Source organism: Euprymna scolopes, chromosome 44, assembly GCF_053919585.1.
Source record: "Euprymna scolopes isolate OS-2025 chromosome 44, ASM5391958v1, whole genome shotgun sequence".
Taxonomy (NCBI): Eukaryota; Metazoa; Mollusca; class Cephalopoda; order Sepiida; family Sepiolidae; genus Euprymna; species Euprymna scolopes.
Genome location: NC_136525.1, coordinates 12,371,368 through 12,395,763, shown reverse-complemented (window position 1 = coordinate 12,395,763; position 24,396 = coordinate 12,371,368). Strand labels below are relative to the sequence as shown.

At 35.2% G+C, this 24,396-nt stretch overlaps 1 protein-coding gene across 2 annotated transcripts in view; it reads right to left on the bottom strand.

Moving 5' to 3' along the window:
- LOC145268691 (uncharacterized) overlaps nucleotides 1–24,396 on the bottom strand; it is a 102,233-nt gene that overhangs the window by 16,446 nt on the left and 61,391 nt on the right. Inside the window, exons 5-6 of one of the 2 annotated variants that reach the window (XM_080124206.1) lie at nucleotides 17,574–17,759; nucleotides 2,905–3,822 (exon numbers count right to left, since the gene is read on the bottom strand). In XM_080124206.1, coding sequence (XP_079980332.1) covers nucleotides 2,905–3,822; nucleotides 17,574–17,759 — 1,104 coding nt within the window. The remainder of the gene's footprint in view (nucleotides 1–2,904; nucleotides 3,823–17,573; nucleotides 17,760–24,396) is intronic. The other variant, XM_080124207.1, reaches the window with a different exon arrangement.

Here is a 24,396-nt window from a genome sequence, read left to right as displayed (position 1 = left end):
TGGAATCCACGTTTTGATTTAGGCACAGATAAAGAGTGGGGGAAATTTTTCACAGTGGATTCAGCTAGACGGGTGTTTTTTGTGAAAGATTGGCGAGGGGGGACCAGAGATTCGAGTTCAGACGAGCATCTGCCATGGAAATAACGATAAAACAAGGATAGGCTCGCAACGTCTCTTCTGTGGGAGAGAGGTTGCAGGGTAGAGAAAAGGGCATCCCCCACTAAGCCACGAAGTCTATTTTGTACTCTGTCAAGGCAGGATAGGCTGTTTTTAGCAGCTCCTGCCCAGATATGGCAACAGTATTCCATCCTTGGACGTACTTGGCTTTTATATAGATAGAGAATTGCATCAGTAGTGAGATATATTCTGGAGCGGTAGAAGGATCCCACCATCTTTCCAGCGACCTTGGCAACAGACTTGATGTACGTGTTCCATTTCAGATCAGGAGTAAAGGTCAAACCCAAAAGCTTGTCAAAACACGGGGCCTCACCCAGACGAGAGCCATCCATCCCAATTGATGCCAGATGGGGATCAGAGCGTTGATGATGTAAGGATAGGAGTTTGGTTTTAGATGCATTAAAGGTAACCAGCCACATCTTCCCCCACTGAACCACGAGCTCGAGATCAGAGGAGAGAGAATCAGGGAGAACTTTGTCATTTACAGTCTTTGATGTGTTGCCATAGATGGTCGTATCATCAGCATAGATGTCAATGAATGATTTAAGTATGTGTTTAGGGAGGTCATTGATGTAGATCAGGAAGAGAGTTAGGCCTAGGATTGACCCCTGAGGGACTCCAGCATTTATATTGCAGTCCTCCGATTTATGTCCATCTACCACTACTCTTATTAGCCTATCGGAGAGAAATGATTTAATGATTGAGAAAACATTTCCAGTTATACCGTAGCTGGAAATCTTGTGAAGTAGACCCTTATGCCATACCTTGTCGAAGGCCTTTGATATGTCAAGAGCAATTGCCCTAGAAAGGAAGCCTTTGTCAAGAGATTCACTAATCCTGTGGGATATAACCGTCAGCACATCTGCGGTAGATCTTGCAGAGCGAAAACCATATTGTGTGTCACTAAGAAAGTTATTCCTGCTGAGGTGGTTGACTATTTCTCTATTTAATATGAATTCCAGCAACTTACTCATAACACACAGGAGACTTATTGGTCTGTACTGAGAGGGAGATGACTTATCACCTGAGTTCTTAAATACAGGACAAACTGATGAGGTCTTCCAGGGAGTCGGAAAGCACTTCTCCTTAAGGCAGCGCTTAAATAGTTTCGTAAGTATGGGAGCAAGTTCTGGTTGAAGCTTTTTTAACACTATAATTGGGATGCCGTCAGGGCCAGTTGCTTTACTGGAATCTAGGTTCTTGATTAGCTTGGCGACCTCATGCACGGATATTTGTATGTTACCTAGCTTGTTCTGTGTTATAGGAGGAAATATGGGGAGTTGATGGCCTTCGTCGCATAGGGTAGAATTAGCTGCAAATTCTTTGCAAATAGTTTGGCCTTGTCTTACGCTGACGAGATGACCTCTGGTCCATAGATAATGGTTGGGATAGAACGCACACTTCTATATATATATATATATATATATATATATATATATATATATATATATATATATATATATAATATATATATATATATATATATATATATATATATATATATATATATATATATATATATATATATACCTTAATATCCTCCAATTCCAATTACGCTTTTTTATTAATCTCTAAATATTTAACTATGAAATGGTTATTTTGTCATGCTTACCGTAAAAACTCCCGTTAAATGTGCATAAATTTTCTCAAACTTGTGGAAGTGTGATTTATAGATTTCAGTTTTACTGGAAGTTTAAATCAATAAATATTTATTATTTCCTTATTGCTACCAGCAGTAGAAAATTTTTTTAAACAAAAACAACTAAAAAAGCTAATTAAAAGAATCATTTTTGGCATCGGAAAATAGGCACAATTTTTTCCGATCCGATACCGATACCGATATCCCAAAATAATCCAATTTTTCCGATTCCGATTAATCGTTCCAACACTAATATATATATATATATATATATATATATATATATATATATATATATATACTAGCAGGGAAATCCGACGTTGCCCGGGATCGAATGATGATCAACGAGTATTTCACACTCCTATATTTTTATTGTCATCGAAATCCATGAAATCGCCTGGGAGGAAGCTTCACATGCCTCCATGCAGTAACTTAGTCTAAAATATATGTTATTCTACATTGCACTGTAGAGAACCTACTGTTTCTTTTATAAAATTATTTTATATAAACTTCTTTCCAGTTAATGAAAAATAAACATTAAAAAATTTACGTGTGGGGTTTTAACCTACAGACCACGTCATGCAACCCCCCCCCCAAAAAAAAACCACACACAACAAAAAACAACAACAAAAACCAATAAATTTTCAAGTATAATAAAATTCTTTGAAGTTAATGAAATAAAAATTAAGAAATTTACGTACGGAGTTTTAACCTACAGACCACGTCATGCAAAAAAACAAAAACAAAAACAAAAACAAACAAAAAACAAAACAAAAAAACACACGCTATCAACTTAACCACAGAAGAATTTTCACGGCCCGTTATTTTATCATTGTTGCTAAGCGACGACATGGAAAAATGGCTCTACCGATGATAGAAAAATTAAAATAACAGTTCGATTATCGATTAGCAGTTAATATTGGTGGTATTCTGAGACAAAAGTGAACTAAAATCACTTCCTGACTTATACACTAAAGTCCTGTAAATTGTAAAGAAAATCTGTTGAGCCGTTTCGGAGTCTATAAGGAACAAACTCACACACATAGACAAAGCTGCATTTATATAATTGTAGAGGTAGAAGTACTTACCTGGTATACCTGTCATTGTATTAACATTATCACTCATAATCCCCAAGGGAGGCAGTATTTTCTCTACTTCGGGAGGTGCTATTTCCGAAAAGGTGACCGTCACGTCATTCTCATACTCATCCGAGTTTTGTGTCGTATAATGAGTGCCCGATGTCGATTCCGGTGCTTTTGTGGTATAAAGGTCATCACCTGGGCCTAAATCGTAATCCGTCGTGCTATTATTGCTTATCCCATTTGATAATGCTGTAGTCGATGTAGTAACGCTCTCCACTTGGTCTAAACTCTGATAAGTTGTGCTATTTCCATTTGACGTCTCATTTGACATCGGTATAGTCGAGGTATTAAAGCCCTCCCCTGGACCCAAATCCTGATCCGTTATATTATTTCTGTCTGATGTGCTGTTCAGCAATGGCGTGGCTGAGTTATAAAAGCCCTCCCTTGGCTCTAAATCTTGACCCATAGTGTTATTTCTATCTAACGTCTCATTGGACATCGGCATAGTCGAGGTATTAAAGCCCTCCCCTGGACCCAAATCCTGATCCGTTATATTATTTCTGTCTGATGTGCCGTTCAGCAATGGCGTCGCTGAGTTATAAAAGCCCTCCCTTGGCTCTAAATTTTGACCCATAGTGTTATTTCTGTCTAACGTCTCATTCGACATCGGCATAGTCGAGGTATTAAAACTTCTCCCTTGTTTGAAATTTTGATCATTTGTGTTATTTTCATCTGACGTCTCGTTTGATACTGTCTCTAACGCAGCCCGTCTCATCTGATTAGCACCTGGAGAGCTTTCTGTTTCATTCTGCTTAGATGTTTGACCATCGTGAGTGAGGTACTTGGAAGTGTTTTGTTCATTACCAGGTGGTTTCCAATTAATTAAATGATCAATATTATTTTCCAAAGCCAAAGGTTTCGCCCCTGAAAATAGAAGAAAGAAGAGACATAAGAATGTTAGAATCTTATGATAAAAAATGTGACATCAGTGTTAAATATGATGAAGGTGCTGAAATGTCATTTGGCAGAAATATGTGCATTTCGAATGGATACGCACCTGGCCGGAAGAAAACTACATAACATGATTAATTAAAATATATAATCGTTAGATTAATGAAAAAGGCAATTCGACAAAAATAGGTGTACTTCATATGGACACATACTTTTTTTTACAAGGGAGTCACCACTTATCAAGGCTCGGAAGCCACTTGAGGATAAGGGTTATTGAGTGTACAATAGTCTGGGATAATGTCGTAGTAATCGGTAGTAATCGAAATTTGGTAAATTGGATTACTTAAAGGAACGGTTCATTAAGAATTTGTTTACATTGGACTTGAAGACAACAAAATTGTCTTGGTCCGAGGAAAGCAACAGAACATAATTAATTGTCAAAAAGTAAATAATCGTTACGTATTCTGAAGAGCCATTTGACTAACGTAGGTGCATTTTGAATGTATATGCACTTGGCCGGAAGAAAACCATATAACATGATGAATTAAAAAATATAATCGATAGGTGTATTGAAAAGGTAAATTGATAGAAAGAGGTACACATCGTATGGACGCGCACCCGGACGGAAGAAAACAATATAATGTGATTAATTGTCAAAAATAATATAATCGTTGGGTCTAGTGAAAGGTTGTTTGACAGAAATAAGTGAACCTGACTGAGATATGCTCCTGTGCAGAAAATAAAAACGTGACACGATTGTATCCTTAGTTAAAGCCAGGCATAAGGATAAGAAGAAAAATATGTTGAATTGTTAGAAATAAAATAATTATTAATTTGAAATAGTTTAGAAGCAGTAGGAAACTCCCCCCCCCAAAAAAAAAGCTACATTAGCAGCGAAGTCCAACGTCGGTGTTTGCAGGTGGTTACGAATTGTCATATAAAAAAAACCCAAATGGATATCGTCAGTTGATTGGCAATACGAGCTTGAGAAAATTCATGTGTCGAATCCCCGTGTGTGCGTATTTCTCTTTCACCAACCCACACTCCTTCACCGCCCCTGACAATAAAAAATATTGTTAAATTCTTAAGTTTAAAAAGCCACAGATTAAAAAAAAACAAAAAAAACATTTATTTGTTTAATCTAAAATTTCCAGTGAAATTTCGACCCTAATGAAGGCGTCATATTCGCTGAAAATTTTTTTTAGGGTCGTCAACCTGATAGGTCCTGACCTGTCATCTAAGCTTCAGCCTAAGCCTCATCGACAAAATGTTGCATCCCTCTGCCTGTTCTACAAGTATTTTAATGGTGAATGCTTCGGCGAGCTACAAGCCTTTGTACCTCCTCAACGTAAATACCCCCGTCAAACCCGACAAGCAGTTGAGCAACAGACATTTATTTACAGGTACTTTCAGAATAACGCCTTGTTTCTTGTTTAAAAGTCTTCTCGTACTCCAATGTACTTAACAAGATTCTTTCTTTGTCCGGCTTTGTTTAGGACACGTCTTTCCCTGTCACTCTCGGACCACGTGTGTAACACGTCTGCATCTATCCTTCTCGGGCCACTTTTTCCCTTTTTTATAATCTTTTTCTTTCGTTCTTCCTCGCTGTGACGTCACCTCGCACACGGCTTGGTTATTTGTACATGTTGGCTGTCGTACAGCTGCTGTTGCTGTTGTATGCGCTCTACAGTTCTATTGACAGCCTTTTGGATGTTGAAGGTTAGATCCTTCTTACAGGCGATACGAAGGATACCATTACGAATTACTTATTACTTTTACTCGGTTATGGCTGACAAAACATGAACAATCTACCCCTTTCAAATAACGAGCTCCGTTCGAAATTTTGTACCGTTTCCTGAGTGAGAGAAAAAGTTTCCCCGAATTCCACAAAATGCACCTAAAAAAGGTCGGTGATTACGTTGTGAGAATAGAATCTTAGAAAAGTATTCTGAATGATCCAAATGATACATATTTGTATGTACGGGATTTACCTATAAACTAATTAACCGATCATTATAGATTTTGAAACACAGCTGCAAAGTCGTAAAATAAGCTATATTTAGTTTTAGTTTTATGAAAAGAGAGTATATACGATTTCCCCCACTCTCTATCTGTGTTTTAATCTAAACGCAGATTCCATGAACAAAAGCTTCTTTCACAGAACTGCCCACCTGTAGAACACTGTTCTGCTGGCCTGCTTCTCAGATGAATACGACATAGTAGTTTTCAAATCCAATGTAAACAAGTTTTGTTGAGCTGTCCCTATAAATAATAAGATTCTACCCAATTTACACCATTAGCGATTACTAAACTAGCACCTTACATTCATTAACCCTTATCCTCGAGTGGCCTTCGGGCCTTGATAAGTGGTGACTCTCAAGTAAAAAAAAAATACACTGCAGTCAACAGGGAAACGGACACTGCAAGAATGGCCTATACTCTATTGGCTTTGGTGCAGCCCACTGCAACACTCGAGGTGAGAAAGAGAGAGAGGGAGAAAGAGAGGGAGAGAGAAAGAAAAAGAGAGAGAGAAAGAGAGGGAGAGAGAGAAAGAGAGGGAGAGAGAAAGAAAGAAAGAGAGGGAGAGAGAGAAAGAGAGGGAGAGAGAGAAAGAGAGGGAGAGAGCGAGAGAGAAAGAGAAAGAGAGAAAGAGAGAGAGAGAGAGAGAGAGAGAGAGAGAGAACGAGAGAGTGCAAAGAAAGAAGAAAGGGGATGGTCAACCAAATTATAGATACAACATTCCATACATAGTCTGATAATGAAATACTTTAATAGAATGTGCTCTGATGAACTCGTTGCACTTGTGCCCCCCCCCCTCAACGTATATAACCCCGACAAACTCGCTTAGCAACAAAATCACACCCCTTCACTGCTGAGGTCTCTGAATGCCAGAAAGTTTTCTACTTTAACAGTTTCTTCCCTCGAAACAGCTTGACTTTGGAATTCCCTTCCTGCTGTCTACTCCCCCGACTGTACTGATATGCAGAAGTTTAAATGCGACGTAAACCAGCATATTGCGCATTTTCCCTCAACATAGTCCTAAATAGTAGCCTCTTGCGTCTAAGTGGCGATATACCTTGTTTGGGGTGAACGTGAGTTTATGTATAAATATAAAAACGAAAATGCATGTATGTTTGTATGTGTGTTCGCTTTTTCAGAGAAGCGGTCGGTCGCTTCACAACTTTTTAAAACTTTTTATATCACATATAAATCGTAATATATCACAGTTAACAACGAAACTCGCCTGTCTATTTAATTTGTTCGATTTCGGGAAGATAAATATTCAACATTTGTCGCTCACCGCATGTGGGTTAGTCTTTTTCCTATAACATATTGGGGAAAACAAAAATACCGCAGTCAAACTTGACCTCATTAACTCATTAAAACGGGCACCTGCCAAATCCAAGTAATTAAATAAATTCAAATGTGTTTCCGTTAGCATCTCGCGGTGGTGCAATCGTTAATGTCGCACGTTTTTTTCCCACTTTAATTTACAACTTTGCCTCAAGGGTTCGAGTTCGATCCTCATACTTATTTCTTTTTTTTAACCCCCCCCCCACACACCTCCAAACACCTGGCCAACGCCGGGTACCCCTGGCTAGTGTATATGTAAAAGGAACTTGTCTATGTGTTTGTGAGTTCACTCCGTATGAACTGGAAAACGGTTGAGTCGGCTTTTATGAAATTTCACGCCATGATACTTCATGTGCCTGGCAATGTTCTTAGATAGTAATCAATCATCGAAATAATCCGATAAAATAAAGGAACAGGCGATGTTCACCAAAGTTTACATCTTACACAGCCTAACATCCAAAGTGAATTGTAGAAGTTTCATTACCATAGAAACCGATATAATATAAAATCAACAATAAGTTCTTTGATATGACAAGGGCGTGTTCGAAATGAATGTTTCTGTTTAAAGCACAATTTTATAATGATATTTGACTTTTTCATTTTAAACTTAAATTCAAGCCGTTATCACCGCACAAGCAGTAAAGCTCGACATAAAAAAATCAACAGTAGATTCTTTTATATGACGAGGGGCACATTTGAAATGAAAGTTTTTATTTAGAGCACAATTAACGCATGATATTTGACTTGCATTTTAAACTTTAATTTAAGCCATTATATCAAAATAATTTTATAAAATGAAAGTTTCTCTACAGTGTAACATAGACAAAACTTAGTTATGGAAATGTGAAATCATTCAATCCCGGGCAACATCGAGTCACCCTGCTAGCATAAAAAAGGAGAGAAGAGGCAGGTGGAAGGATGCTGCATGACTCAACGCAGGTGTATCATTTGCAGATTTATCGTTTATAAACCAGTCTTATACTCCGATATATATATATATATATATATATATATATATATATATATATATATATATATATATATTTTTTTTTTTTCAAAAATTGTCCAGCCGTTTAGGAGTACATAGGAAACGAACTCTTACACAACACACACACACACACACACACACACACACACACACACACACACACACACACACACATATATATATATATATATATATATATATATATAGACTTTATTAAAATTCAAAGACTTACATTTTTTTCTTTTTTATAACTCTTGTTTATTTCATCCTGGATCCCTTCATTACAGCCGTTCTGTTAATGGGATGGCAATTTTATGATTTAATGTTTTCATGAAAATCTTCTTTCTCGCCAACTCCTCAGATGTGATTTCCATTCTATGTTACCAACAAAAAGATAATTTTGTACATGATAAACCTGGTGCGTTCGTTTGCGGGAAAGGAATTCCATCCCCGCGTTGTTACAGATCGGCCATTTTGGGTACCGTGCAAACTAAAGTTCTTGTTTGAAACATTATTTTCGTATATTTTTACTTTTTTAGTCATAATTTCAAATTTTTTCCAGTTACTTATTCTTTCCTATTTTTAAAATATTTTTTATTACTACATTTATGCGTATACACACACACACACACACACACACACACACACACACACACACACACACACACACACACATATATATATATATATATATATATATATATATATATATATACAGGGTGACCTAAAAAAAACAAAAGCTAAATGGAGGCCATCTAGAACATATGTTGTAGAACGGAGAAAAAAGGCCAAAGACCCTTGTGTTTTGGTGTGATGTTTTGAATATAATAAACTAGTTACGACCAAAGATTCATTTCATTCGGAGAAAATACTAAGAAACGGGGCCTAATTAGAGTTGGGGCCCGTTTTTTTGTCACTTCCAGCCAAACAACGTTTCAGCTCACAAGAGTCATGACACAAGAGCCGACAAACCGGAAGTCCATGACTCGAGTTTTACCCTCATTTAGCCGCATCAGTTGAACACACCCGAACCCGGGATTCAAAACCAGCGTCTTTTGCATGCGAGAAGAGATATCGGTTTGGATTCTCGTTGGTTGGATTGCCACATCCCTTGGTCGAAACGAAGTAGGTTCTTTCCAATAGTCGGATTACTCTGCGGTTTGCAATAGACGTTTTTGTATGTCGTACGGTTGCTTAAATGGCAGAGTACTCACCTCGCACGCAAGAGACTTAAGTTTCGAATCCCGAATTCGGATGTGATCAACAGATGAGTTCAAATACAGGCAAAACGGGTCTTGGACTTCCGGTTTGTTGACTGTCATGATTCTTGTGAGTTGTGACGTTGTTTGGCTGTGGAATATATATATATATATATATATATATATAATATATATATATATTATATATATATATATACATACACACACACATACATACTAGTAGGGTGACCTGACGTTGCCCGGGATTGAATGATTTCACACTCCCTGATTTTTAGTCATTGGAATCGATAAAATAGCCCATTGTTATCAGTTGATCAGATGAGTGCAAACGCAGGCGAAACGAGTCTTGGACTTCCGGTCTGTTGACTGTCATGACTCTTGTGAGCTGCAACGTTGTTTGACTGTGGGAATAATTCTATAACCATTTTTTCTTGGAAATATTTTGAAACCAACAAAAAATCAAGTGGAGAGGCAGCTGTGCAATGCGAACCCAAAATACGGAATCGTTCTTTTTTTTTTTTTTTTTTGGCGTTTCTTTTTAGGCGTTCGATTTTAATTTGCCGAGATTAGTGTCGAATTTAACGATGTCGTGCGATTTGTTAAAAGAAAAGAAGAAAAATGGTAAAGTTTCTCTTAAAGGAATAGGCGAGCAAAGGAGGGGGGTGTTTACATCGTTGGATTGTCTCCTGCCGTTGGGTGCGGGCGAAGTGGGGAATAGACTTAATAAAATAAGAAGAATTAGAAAAAATAACAAAGAAGAAGAAGAAGAAGAAGGAAAATTAACAGAAAAGAAGAAAACTTAAAGAAGAAAAAAGACGTAGAAAAAAAGATGAAACTGGAAAAAGACGTAGAAACAAAAAAAGAAACGGGGAAAAAGACGTAGAAAAAAAAATAAACGGGAAAAAGACGTAAAAACAAAAAAAAGAAACGGGAAAAAGACGTAGAAACAAAAAAAGAAACTGGAAAAAGACGTAGAAACAAAAAAAGAAACGGGAAACAGACGTAGAAAAAAAGAAACGGGAAAAAGACGTAGAAACAAAAAAAAGAAACGGGAAAAAGACGTAGAAAAAAAGAAACGGGAAAAAGACGTAGAAAAAAAGAAACGGGAAAAAGACGTAGAAACAAAAAAAAAGAAACGGGAAAAAGACACAGAAAAAAAAAGAAACGGGAAAAAGACGTAGAAACAAAAAAAAAGAAACGGGAAACAGACGTAGAAAAAAAGAAACGGGAAAAAGACGTAGAAAAAAAGAAACGGGAAAAAGACGTAGAAACAAAAAAAAGAAACTGGAAAAAGACGTAGAAAAAAAAGAAACGGGAAAAAGACGTAGAAACAAAAAAAAAAGAAACGGGAAACAGACGTAGAAAAAAAGAAACGGGAAAAAGACGTAGAAAAAAGAAACGGGAAAAAGACGTAGAAACAAAAAAAAGAAACGGGAAAAAGACACAGAAAAAAAAAGAAACGGGAAAAAGACGTAGAAACAAAAAAAAAGAAACGGGAAACAGACGTAGAAAAAAAGAAACGGGAAACAGACGTAGAAAAAAAGAAACGGTAAAAAGACGTAGAAACAAAAAAAAGAAACGGGAAAAAGACGTAGAAAAAAAGAAGAAACTGGAAAAAGACGTAGAAACAAAAAAAAAAGAAACGGGAAAGAGACGCAGAAACAAAAAAGAAGAATCGGGAAAAAGACGGGGAATGAACAAAAGAAAAATTAGAAGAAATAACGAAAGGTAAGAATAAAAAGGACGAAAACGAGGAATAAAAAGAGAAGAAAAGATGAGGAATGAAAGAATTAAAAGAAAATCAGATGAACAAGATAAAAAGGAGAAAAATAGAAGAAAAGAAAGAAAGAAACATACCACCAATGAAAGAAGAAAAAGAAGAAAAAGAAGAAAAAGACGAGAAAGACGACGAGGAAAAAAGGCAAAACAGATAAAAGATAGAATATAGAAAAAATAAAAAAAAAGAAAAACAAAAGAAGAAAAGGAAAGAAGAAAAGGAAAAAAGATAAAGAAGAAAGAAATTAGTAAAAGGAAGAAGGAAAGGAAATAGATAAATAAAAGAAGAAAAAAGAAAAGTAATAAAGAGAAGAAAAGGTAAAGAAAAGAAAAAGACAACAGAAAATAAAGAGAAGAAGAAAAGAAAAAAAGAAAAATAAATGCAGACGAAAAAGATAAAAAAGAAAAGAAAAAGATAAAAAAAAAATGAAAAAGATAAAAATGAAAAAATATAAAAAGAAACAGAAGAAAAAAAAACAAAAAGAAAAAGTGAAAAAAGAAAGAAAAGAAGAAATTGAAAATGAAAAAAAGACAAAGAAAAAGAAAAATAACAATATACAAAAAAAGGATAATAAAGAGGGAAAAGATGAAAATAAAAAGGAAAAGATGATAAAAAGAAAAAAGATAAAAGAAAAAGAAAAAGATAGAGATAATGAAAAAAAACTATATAAAAAAAGATAAAGATAAAGAAAAAAGATAAAGAAAAAAGAAAAAGGTAAATAAAAAAGAAGAAAAAGATAAAGAAAAAGAATAAAATGTGAAAGAAAGGAAGAAGAAAAGGAAAAAACCCTATCGAAAGCCTTTGATATATCAAGAGCCATTGCCCTAGAAAAGTAGAAAAATAAGAAGAAAAAGAAAAAGATAACGAAAAAGACAAAGAAAAAAAGAAATAGAAAAAGAATCAGATAAACGAAAAGAAAAAAGAAAAGAAGGAAAGATAAATTAAAGAAAAAGAAATACAAATTTTACACGAAGCTACTTCATGTGCCTGGCAGTGTTCTTAGATAGTTTTTTGTATTTTAATAATCCGATGAAAGAAGGAACAGGCGATTTTAACCAACGTTTACATTTTACAAAGAAAAGACAAGTTAAAGAAAAAAGAAATACAAAAAGAAGGAAAAGATAAAGAAAAGAAGAAAAAGAAAAAGAAAAAAAGACGGAAGAAGACGATGAAAAAAAGAATGAGAGCAAGAAAATAAGAAAACAGAAGAAAAAGAAAGAGGAGAAAGGAAACGAAGAGGAAAAATAAAAACAGCGAAAAGAAGAAAAAAAAGTAAAAAACAAAAAGATGGAGAAAGAAAAATGGAGGACGAAGAACAACAATCAAAGGGAGAAGAAAGAAGAAAAAGAAAAGAAGGAAAGAAAGAAAACGGACATGAAGGAAAAGAAAAAAACATAAGAAAAAAGATAGAAAGAAGGAAAAAAGAATATGACGAACACTAAAAAGGAGAGGAAGAAAAAATAAGCTAACATAGCAGAAGAAAAGAGAAAAGAAGAAAAAAAGCAGATGAAATAAAAAAAAGGAAGAAAAAAGACGTATAGGAAGAAAGAGAACAAGAAAATGCAGAAGAAAGAAAGGAAAATAAGATAAAAAGCAAAGAAGAAGAAGAAGAAGAAGAAGAAGAAGAAGAAGACGACGACGACGACGACGAAAAAGAAGAATTGATTACTTCCGGTGACGCAGCTGTTTAATGGCGTCCTAAAGTACAAACTAATGCTTTTTGTGTCTATTCAGACGTTATATTTAAAATTGCAGACAAATCTTTCGGATTTAATGATGGTTTTTACCGAGTAAAAGAAAACTAAATAAATAAATAAAAAGAAAAAGATGGCCGACATAAAAAGAGAAAACAAAGGTTAATAACAGTAAAATTAAATATAAATTGTCAATGCTAATGGTTTAGGGTTTAACTATGTCGTTCGAATGTTATTTTGAAGCAAAGAACGAAATCGTAGAAATGTACAGTAATGTAGGAGGCGCAAATAAAACTATTAATAATAGAGATTTGGTATCTATCTGCCTGAAGCCGAAACTATACTGGAGTGGTACTTAGGTCTCATTAGATTCCCTTCTCCACCACAAATAAAATAAAATAAAATCCAACTTGTGAAATAAACGGTGTTCAAAAAGTGTGTCTGAATAGGCAGTTCTTGCAAATGTGAAAGTTATTGAAACTGTTTTTTGTTTTGTCAAGAAAAAGCAGAGAGTGTCCTTTGTTTTCTTGCAGAAAAAACAGACTTCATTTTTGTGCGTGCTAAGAGAAAGAAAAAAGAAGGTAAATGATCTTGCGTGCGGCGGAATATCTGCATTATTCGCCGTGTGTGTGTGTGTGTGTGTGTGTGTGTGTGTGTGTGTGGATAATCATGTTTTGTCATGCTGACGGAAGAATACGTAACAACAGAGTCGTTGACGTGAATAGAGAAGTGAGAAGAGCGCTGAGCGAAGAGTGAAGAGGACGCAGAGTGCCGAGCGCCGAGTGAGAGTGGGTGAGTGAGTGAGTGAATGAGTGAATTCGTTTAAGTATTTTTCGATCGGCTCCCAGGCGAAGTGAGAAAAAATGTTTTGAAAATTAAATCTTTCTCTATGCGTTGATTGGTCGAAAAGTGCACTCTTTTGCCACGTGGTATGCTTTCAACTACGTCCACCGAACAAAAAGCATTTAAAGTTTTGTTCCCACAGAATTTGCGTGGGCGTATTTTTTTTAAAAAAATCTCTGCGTGTCTGAAATTTACCTATTGCTCATCTTAATTGTACTGCTTCAGGCTAAAGCATCTGGGACCGGAAAAATCGGCGACTTATATAAAAACCGTCGCCAAAGTCGCTGGAAAAATATACCATCACAGAAAATATCTAATTCCTGGCAGAATTCTCTGTATAAAAGCCAAATGCATTCTAAGATAAACTACTGTTGTCACATTTAAAGAGGAGGTGCCCAGAGCACGTTCTGCCTTGGCGCAATACAAAACCGAATTCGAAATCCAGTGGTCGATGTAATTTTCTTCTTTCTAACTACCTCTTTCTTACCGAAGAGACATTGCAAGTCTACCTCGGCTCTATCGTTATTTTTACGGCAAGTGCTTGACTGAGCTTCAATCTTTGAACCATTCCCTATAAAACGTCTAGCTACAACCACTGTCATCAATTTCAGCTCCATGGTAATGCGTTGTACAGGCGGCAGTTCCTGGAAATAAACTTTGGTCATGGAATTTCAGTTAAGTTATAGGTACACAGTTGGAGAAAGAGGATTTATTGACAATGGTTGTAGTTAGGCGAGTTTTTGTTGCGTATGTTTTACAGGGAGGGGGACTATAGAATGAAGCTCAATCGAGCACCTGCAATGACTATTACTATTTTTTTTTTTTTACAAAGGAGTCACCACATATTAAGGCCCGGAAGCCACTCGAAGATAAGGGTTAATATGTGTATTGTAGTCATTGGGACAGTATCATAATGATCGTTTGTAGGGGAAATTTGGTAAAATTAGATCATTTACGAAGACAGCTGAGCAAAAACTTATTTATTGTAGTCAGTTGGAAAGTAGACCAGCGGAACAGAGTTCCACAGGCAAGGAGTCCTAATGAGAAGAAGCTTTGTTCATGGGATCCATGTTTAGGTTTAGGCAAGGATAGAGAGTGGGGAAAATTTATTAATAGTGATTTTGTCGAGATGAGTGTTTTTTGTGAAGGATTGACGAGGGGAGGCCATAGATTGGAGCTCAGTTGAACACTAATCATGAAAATAGCGATAGAGCAGGGACAGGCTCGCAACATCTCTTCTGTGGGAAAGAGGCTGCAGAGAAGAGAAAAGGGTATCGTCTTTTGGATTATGAAGTGTATTTTTAACTCTGTCAAAGTAGGACAGGATGCTTCGAGCAACTCCTGCCTAGATATGGCAACAGTATTCAATTTTAGGATGTACTTGGCTCTTGTATAGGTAGCTTCAGCAGTGAGATATCTACTGGAGCGGTAGAATGCTCCAACCATTTTTCCAGCGACCTTGGCAACAGATTTGATGTATGTGCTCCATTTCAGATCAGGAGTGAAGGTCAGACCAAGAAATTTGTCTAAACATGGAGCGTCCTCGAGGTGAGAGCCATTCATTTACATAGGAGCCAGTTGATGATGGAAATAACAAAGTTTGGTTTTAGATGCATTAAAATTAACAAGCAACCTTTTTCCCCATTGGACCAGGGGCGCAAGATCAGTAGAGAGCGAATCAGAGAGATCTTGGCCATTTCACGTCTTAAAGGTGTTGCCATAGATGGTAGTGTCGTCTGCATAAATGTCTACGAATGATCTAAGAATGTGATTTGTGAGATCATTGATGAAGATCAAGAAGAGAGTTGGGCCCAGGATCGAACCCTGAGGGATGCCGGCATTAATACTGTGAGCTTCTGATTTCTACCAATTAACCACTACCCTTATAAACCTATCAGAGAGGAATGGTTTAATAATTATTTCCAGCTATTCCGTATCTGATCTTGTGTCGCAGGCCCTTATGCAACACCCTATCGAAAGCCTTTGATATATCAAGAGCCATTGCCCTAGAAACGAAGCCCACGTCGAGAGATTCACTATTCCTGTAAGATATCACTGTTGGCCCCTCAGCTGTAGATCTAGATGAGAGGAAACCATATTGCATGTCACCGAGGAGGTAGTTTCTGCTGAGGTGTTTAATCACTTCTCTGTTTAACACAGATCTCAATAGTTTATTCAGGATGCACAAGAGGGAGACTAGCCTGGGTGCCCCGTGTTGCCTGGGTGTTTGGAGGTGTGTGTTGGGCAAAAAAAAAAAAAAAAGTGGTAGTAGGCAGGCAGGCTCGAACCCGCGATGCAAAGGTGGAAAAGAAAGTGAAAGGAAACCTGACGTTTTACCACTACGCCATGACGCGACCGGAAGTCTAAAGCATTCAAATTTAGCGATGTCGATCAAAAAGATGGCTTACAAAAATGGCGTTGCTTTTAAACCTTCCACGAAGGTCGTTTTTAATGGGGGTGGGGCAGGGTGAAAAGCAGCTAGGCCAAAAAAGGGGGCACTCTGCAGTATCCAAATAAGTAGTAATTGTCTCAGTATGAAGGGTTTCTCCCTACATTGACCAAGGACAAATTACAGAACAGATACTACCCGGCTCGAGGGCATGTGCGTTCAAATAATTTATCGTTTTATTTATACGAAAACGACAAACAAACAGCCGACACGACGGGACGGTGGGAATTTTTAATAACTCGACCAAAAAAAAAACAAAAACAAAAAAAAAAAGAAATGATAGACACGATGTCCGTTTGCGAATCTGAGATATTATAATCTAGAAAGTATAAGAAAACTTCTCCTGAAAAAAAAAAAACATACACAAACGTGCGCGGCTGTTTTGCCGTTTATATATTAGATGGCCGATCGCCTGAATTTTTAAATACGAGGCAAACTGAAGAGTTTTTCTACGGTGTTGGGAAGCTACTACTACTACTACTACTACTACTACTACTACTACTACTCACATTCTCCCACCGACAAGCAGTGACCTTTACTTTGTTGTCACTATTAATATTACAACCTTTATTTACCTACTCTCGCCACATTTCATCTAATTTCTACTTTGCTGCAAGCGATAACTGCAGGAACACTTCTTTTTCATTTTCGTCTTTATTTACATCATCGATTTATATATTTACATCATCCGGCTTACTCCCCGTTCTCTTACTTTGATAAAGCTGCTGCTACTGCTAAGACTACTACTCTTATTATTAGGACCTCGACTGCCTCTGCTTCCACAACCTCTGATCTCGTTTGCTCTTCACCACAAAACATAGTCTGCTGCTAAACATTTTTTCACTATTCACCAATAACATTAAGCACCTGAAGATGGCCGGAGGTTACATCGGACGAAACGTTGTAAAAAAAAAAAAAAAAAACAAACAATCCAGATGAGAATCATAGTCCAAATAATACAAAAAATAATTATAAATCCTCATCTCAAAAATACATATTCATCATAGTCTGCTATGTCTACTCTCCTTTACATTTTCCTCTATGTTTACGTCATTTATTTAAGTTATCCACTTACTCTACATTCTCTAACACTACTACTACTACTACTACTACTACTACTACTACTACTACTACAACGACGACGACGACTACCTGTATTCCCCCACCACTTCTCACTTTATTCGCTCTTCACTGCCAACCATATATTGATGCAATATTCATGTAGGAACAACTATTGTTTCTAATCCGCTTCTCCCACCGCTTCTTGTCTTATTCGATCTTTACTGCAAATCTTTTCATTTTTCTTCTACATTTACGTTATTTATTTATGTCATCTTATTAATCACGCTGTAATGTTTTGATTAATTCGAATAAAATTATGCGCTTTAAATCTAATTACCGTCTGTGTGAGAGTTGCAGTTCATTTCCAGTCGACTCCAGGTGCCATTCCGTCGATTGCAGATTGTCTGGTTACTGAGGTATGGGTTATTCTTGCATAAGTACTTGACCACCTTCGTTCCGTTCTGTTCGAAATCATGCATTATTGTACCCGGAATTTTCTTGGGTTTGGGACATGATATTGTGTCTGGGTAAAAACAACAGCAACAGCAATAACAACAACAATAACAAAAACAGCAATAACAACAACAACAACAATGACAACAAGTACAGCAATAACAACAACAGCAATAACAACAAAAACAACAGCAATAACAACAACAGCAATAACAACAACAACAGCAATAACAACAACAGCAATAACAACAACAACAATAACAACAACAAAAACAGCAATAATAACAACAAAAACAACAACAATAACAACAACAACAACAATGACAACAAGTACAGCAATAACAACAACAGCAATAACAACAAAAACAACAGCAATAACAACAACAGCAATAACAACAACAACAACAGCAATAACAACAACAGCAATAACAACAACAACAATAACAACAACAAAAACAGCAATAATAACAACAAAAACAACAACAATAACAACAACAGCAATAACAACAACAACAACATCAACAACAACAATAACAACAACAACAACAACAACAGCAATAACAACAACAGCAATAACAACAGCAACAACAACAATAACAACAACAATAACAACAACAACAACAACAGCAGTAACAACAACAACAATAACAGCAATAACAACAACAACAAAAACAACAGCAATAACAACAACAATAACAACAACAACAATAATAATAATAACAACAGCAATAAAAACAACAGCAATAACAACAACAATAACAACAACAACAACAACAGCAATAACAACAACAACAACAATAACAATAACAACAACAATAACAACAACAATAACAACAACAGCAATAACAACAACAACAACAACAACAATAATAATAATAATAATAATAACAACAACAACAACAGCAGCAATAACAACAACAACAACAACAACAACAACAATGTTACACGCAAGGAAATGTTTACAGAAAGACACACAACATATATTAAAAAAAAAAAACTAAAAGAAGTTAAAAAGAAAAATAAAAGAATTTATGGAACAGATAAATAGCAAAAACAAATATTTACAAGAAAAAGGGTTCAAAGGATGCAAATTCGTATTTTTGCTTATCTAGCTTTTACACGATGTAATAACCGAGTTTGAACAATAATAATATATTACTTTGGTCAGAGTATAAGATCAGAAAAACCAAAATTTACCAAGAGCCCAGTTCTTTGTGAAGGCGTTTGCAATTGGCTTGTTTCAGGAATTCCTTACAACCTGATTCTATCTAAGGAGTCATAAGTAGTTGAAAGGTTGACCCAAAATAGTGTTCCTTCTCAGAGCTGATTTAATAACTGAAGTTATGAGGTAGCGTGTATTTATAGTTTTTGTGGATGGAACATTCTAGAATTTCTAAAATAGAAACACTTCGGCTTGGAACTATCTGGAGTCCGCAGAAAAGGAACACTTTTTGTTCTACTACTTATAGAACTCTTCAGAAACGCTTAAAAAAGAATGTTTTTATTTTCGAATTGTAATGTAATGTATTTTAATGATAAAAGTTTTATATTATTGTATATTATATAATATATTTAATATTATATAATATATTTAATATTGTATAATATATTTAATTTTATATAATATATATTTATATTATTATACATTATAATATTAATTTTATATTATATTTATTTTATATTTATCTGATATTTTATATTATTTATGTAAGAAATTGAAATTTCTTAAAATTTTAGGGAGGAAAATATCCTCTTATGACAACAACAATAATTATAATGATAATACAAATATACGCAATACATTGCCAGAGAGCTCAAATGAATATAAAACATGCAGAAAATTAATATAATCTATATCGGAATCGGGAATTTGAAAATCGGAACTTTTTGGGATATCAGAATAAGTATCGGAATCGGAAAATATTAAGCCTAATTTCCGATTCCAAAAAACGATTCTTTTAATATTTTTCAACTTAATTTCCAATATGTGTTACTAGTGATAAATATTTGTTGTTTTTAAAAATCAATAAAATTAAAATCTATAGATCAAAATTCGATCAAAATTTTGTTCAGTTATGAAAAACATTAAACTTTGCATAAATTTGTAAACGTTTAAAAAATGCAGTTTATGTAACAAGTCCCGAAAATAAAAAAAAAATCAAATTAAACATTTTTTGCATAATAATTACTGTCAACCACCTATATATAATACGAAACCGTGTGTGTTATTTTGCGTGTCACACTTACATTTTTTTTCTTTCGAGTGACTGTCATTTAATTGTTATGACCTTCCGTTTATTGTAATAAATGATTTTACCAAGAATCTCTACTATTATATAAAGTCACTGTGTATGTGTGTGTGTGTGTGTTTGTGTGTTTGTGTGTGTGTGTGTGTGTGTGTTTGTGTGTGTGTGTGTGTGTTTGTGTGTGTGTGTGTGTTTGTGTGTGTTTGTGTGTGTGTGTTTGTGTGTGTGTGTGTTTGTGTGTGTGTTTGTGTGTGTGTGTGTGTTTGTGTGTGTGTGTTTGTGTGTGTGTGTGTGTGTGTTTGTGTGTGTGTGTGTGTTTCTGTGTGTGTTTGTGTGTGTGTGTGTTTGTGTGTGTGTGTGTGTGTGTTTGTGTGTGTGTGGGTGTGTTTGTGTGTGTGTGTGTGTTTGTGTGTGTGTGTGTGTGAGGTAATTTATATGTCTGGCAGTGTTCTTAGATAGGTTTTGTACAGAAATCCATCCAATAAGTATCGGAAATCGGAAAAATCTGACTCTAAAAATAGTTTTTTTTTTCTTATAGATAAAAAAGGATACTTTTTACAGGTTACACCAGCAAGGGAGATTACATTGTGTCGGAGATGGGCATATTGATGATGATTTATCTCTCTATAATATGAAGACAAGCAATGGCAGAATCATATAAAACGACCTCCAGTCCGTAGTGGAATGGGGGACATAAATGGATGATAACATTTACTGCTACAAAACCACTGATAGCCATGCCTAATAATACCCTACATTGAGCATAATGCAAAGAATGGAGGGTTCTGACGCCTGACAGTATCCTCTATATCAGCAAAGCCACCATTCGCCTATGTATGGAGTATTGTTGCCACATCTTGGATGGTGCATCTTGGACAGGATACAAAAAAAGGGGTCACCGAATATAATAGGCCTCACACTGTCAACTAAGCACCAACTCCTGTCTCATCACCTCAATGTTGCATCCCTGTGCCTGTTTAACAAGTACTTCAATGGAATGTGCTATGATACCCGTATCGCACTTGTACCTCTTGATGTACATACCCCCCCCCACAAACCCATTTAGCAACAAAATTCCACCCCTACATTTGTAGAGGTCCCTAGATGCCGGAAAACTTTTTTACTCTAGCAGTCTGTTCTCTCAAATTGCTAGACTTTGGAATTCCTTCCCTGTTACTTGTTTCTCTGACTATGTTGACAGAAGAATGGATGAAAGTGTTGTCCCCCGCTTTGGATAATGTAAACGGTAAGGTGTAAGGGTTTGCCAAGAATCACGCCACCTCAGCTTAACGTTCACGGGGAACATGAGTTAGATCAGATATATTGAGGGCATTGCCAAGGCTGCTGCAAATAAGGTGGGCTCTCTCTACCGTGCTAGAAAGTTACTTACGCCTGAGAGTATCCTGTACCTCTTCAAGGCTACCATTATTTGGGCTGGTCCATCTGCTACTAGTTTCTTACTCTTGAATAGGGTTACAAAGAGAGTTGCCAACCTAATAGGTCCCGCACTATCAGCTAGGACGAAACGACGAAATGTTGCATCCCTATGCCTGTTTTACAAGTATTTTAATGGTAGGTTCTCCAACAAACTACAAGTCCTTGTCCTTTCTCGACGTAAATAATCCCGACAAACCCGACAAGCAGCAAAATCCCACCCCCACACAGTAGAAATTCCTAGACGTAAGAAAACCTTCTACTCTAATTGTTTCTTCCCTAAGATTGCTAGACTTTGGAATTCTTTTTCTAGGTTCCTGCTTCCCGGATTGCATTGACATGCAGATTTCAAGTGTAATGTAAACAGACATCTTGCTGCTCAAATCCCTACATAGTATCCCTGGAGATTATGTCCCAGATAGTAGCCCTCTACATGAAAGTGGCACTGTGCCTTGTATTGGGTAAAAGTGCAATATATAAATATATATATATATATATATATATATATATATATATATATATATATATATATATATATATATATATATATATATATATAAAGGGGGTTGGAGCAATTTCTATTAAGCAGAGTGTATTTTAATATTATAGTAAAAATACTAATTTAATTAAAATACAGAAATGAATAATGCTCGTTGTAAATCCGATGTATCAAAGCTCAATAGGCAAATATCGTAGAGCTACTTTTCTATTTGATAATTTATAATTCAAAATTAAAATTAAAAATTAAAAATCCGTTTCATAAGAAGGAGCACAACAAAGCCAATAAATTGTACGGTCGTTTCGGAAACGATGTTTTTTTTTTATTGTGACAGACATTGAATCAAGGACAATAATTTTAGCGTATAGTATTTTTATGAAAACAAAGTCTCCTCATCAGCAAAATATTAGGTGTTTTTTTTTTTTTTTAATAAAAGACACCATAAATAACCCTAGCATTTAAGTAGTGCAGATGAATCTGGAAAATATTAAAATATAAGGAAAAATAGTTAATTAATGATGTAGATGAGTAAAGTAATATTGGTTAATCATAAAAGTTAGAATACAATTACATAGCTGTGTTTAGAGTAAACGTTAGAATAAAATTACAAAGTTGGTTTAGATTATGTATAATGTTATAATAAGATGCTATTACGAGGATTTAAAGAAATATAAGTATATAATATATATATATATATATATATATATATATATATATATATAAAACCTTAAAATGATTCATCCTTTGAAGGCCGTAATAATCCTCAGAGCAATTCATTTAGATGTTGTCCGTAGCTTATACATGCTCGAACTGCTTAATTTCAAATTGAAACGCCAAAAGGGAAGTTCCTACGGTTAGCTTATTTCATCGTCGTTTAATTTAGATTTAAATAAAAATATAAATATTCAAAGTGAAGGGAGATAATCTTATTTTGTCTAATAATATGGTCAAAGGGGGTAATTTGTCCTTATGCTGTTTTTTCGTATAGTATAAGATAATTTTATTGGGTAAATTTAGTAATATTATAATTGTTTTATTTATTTATTTTATTTATTTATTTGTTGGAATTAATAAAATTAATAACCTACAATTGTTAAATTTGAATAGAGACTTAACTAAGATACTGAATAATGGTAAGTTAGTTAATAATAATAATGATGATCCACATCTTATTAGTAAAGATATTCTATTACAAAATCTAGGATATATTATTAATAAAAAAGGTTTTTATGAGCTATGGTGGTTTATATTTGTTAAATTTAAACCAGTGTTTATGAATGCATGGTGATATTAGCCCCCCCCCCTGAATTTTTTGTTTTTGGTATCGTCATATTGCAAAATCTTGAAGGATCTGTTTCCTGGGTTATACGGTTTATATGATCCTACTATTTCCCAAACATGTTTAGATAGAGAGGTTTGGTTCTTGAGGGAGGTTTTTTTTTAAAGAGTGCTGATGGGTTGAAATTCTATTCAAGACCAGATGTGGAGCCGAGGTAGATTGCGTTTTGTATAATGTATTTATTGTCAAGTCGATTAGGGGTGGTATTGGTCTGAACTGTGTTGGATTGTATTTGATTGGTAGATTGGTTGTTTGATCGTGTGGTCGAGCTAAGGTTGTCATTAACATGATTTAAATTAGTGGTTTGTGATACCGTGCAGCTATAAACTATTTTTTCTTCTGCAGTTACAGCCTGCTATATTTTCTGTATCCGTGTTTTTTATTTTATTGATTTTATTATTGTTCGAACTAATTATCTTTCGATGTATGTTTGGCATAGTTGAGTACGATACTTTGATCGTGTTCTTATTGAAGATTTTATTGTATCTATGAGGGGCTTTAAAGTTTTTGTCTAATATTTTAAACAATTCCTTGGCCATGTTTTTCTTCAGATTTTTGGATTAAGGAGGGTTGAACCATATGATGTCCCTATGCCTGTTTTTACGCTTTCGGATTTTGGTTTCTTGTTTATTTGTGTTGGTGACTAATACTGGTGGTTCGATTTTGATTTGTTTTGCATTTTGGTCATTTTTTGTTATTCGTCCGCAGGATGACATGGCCATATTATACGTTATTATGCTTTTTGTATATTTATTTTCAATGTAGTTTTTGTTTCTATCATTTTTATTTAGGAATTGGATTTGTGATTTGTATCCTGAGTTTTTAAGGGCTTCATTATAGTATTTCTGGTTTTTGTTAAATATAGATTTTTTAGAGGACAGTCTAGAAATTCTTAGAGAGTCATTGGGAACTATTGATTTCAATATTGATTTAGGGTGGTTTGATTCGTTATGGACGTATAGCACAGATTGGTTAGGTTTATGGTAGGGTTCAAAAGTAGTAATTAATTTCTTAGACATAACCTTAGATGTTAAAAACTCTACTTTTGAACCCTACCATAAACCTAACCAATCTGTGCTATACGTCCATAACGAATCAGAATCTGGAATTAAGTCTTTGGGAGTATGTAAATTCCATGTCTACGTTGATAAACTGGGCACAATCGATCACTTGGAAGATAACATTCGAC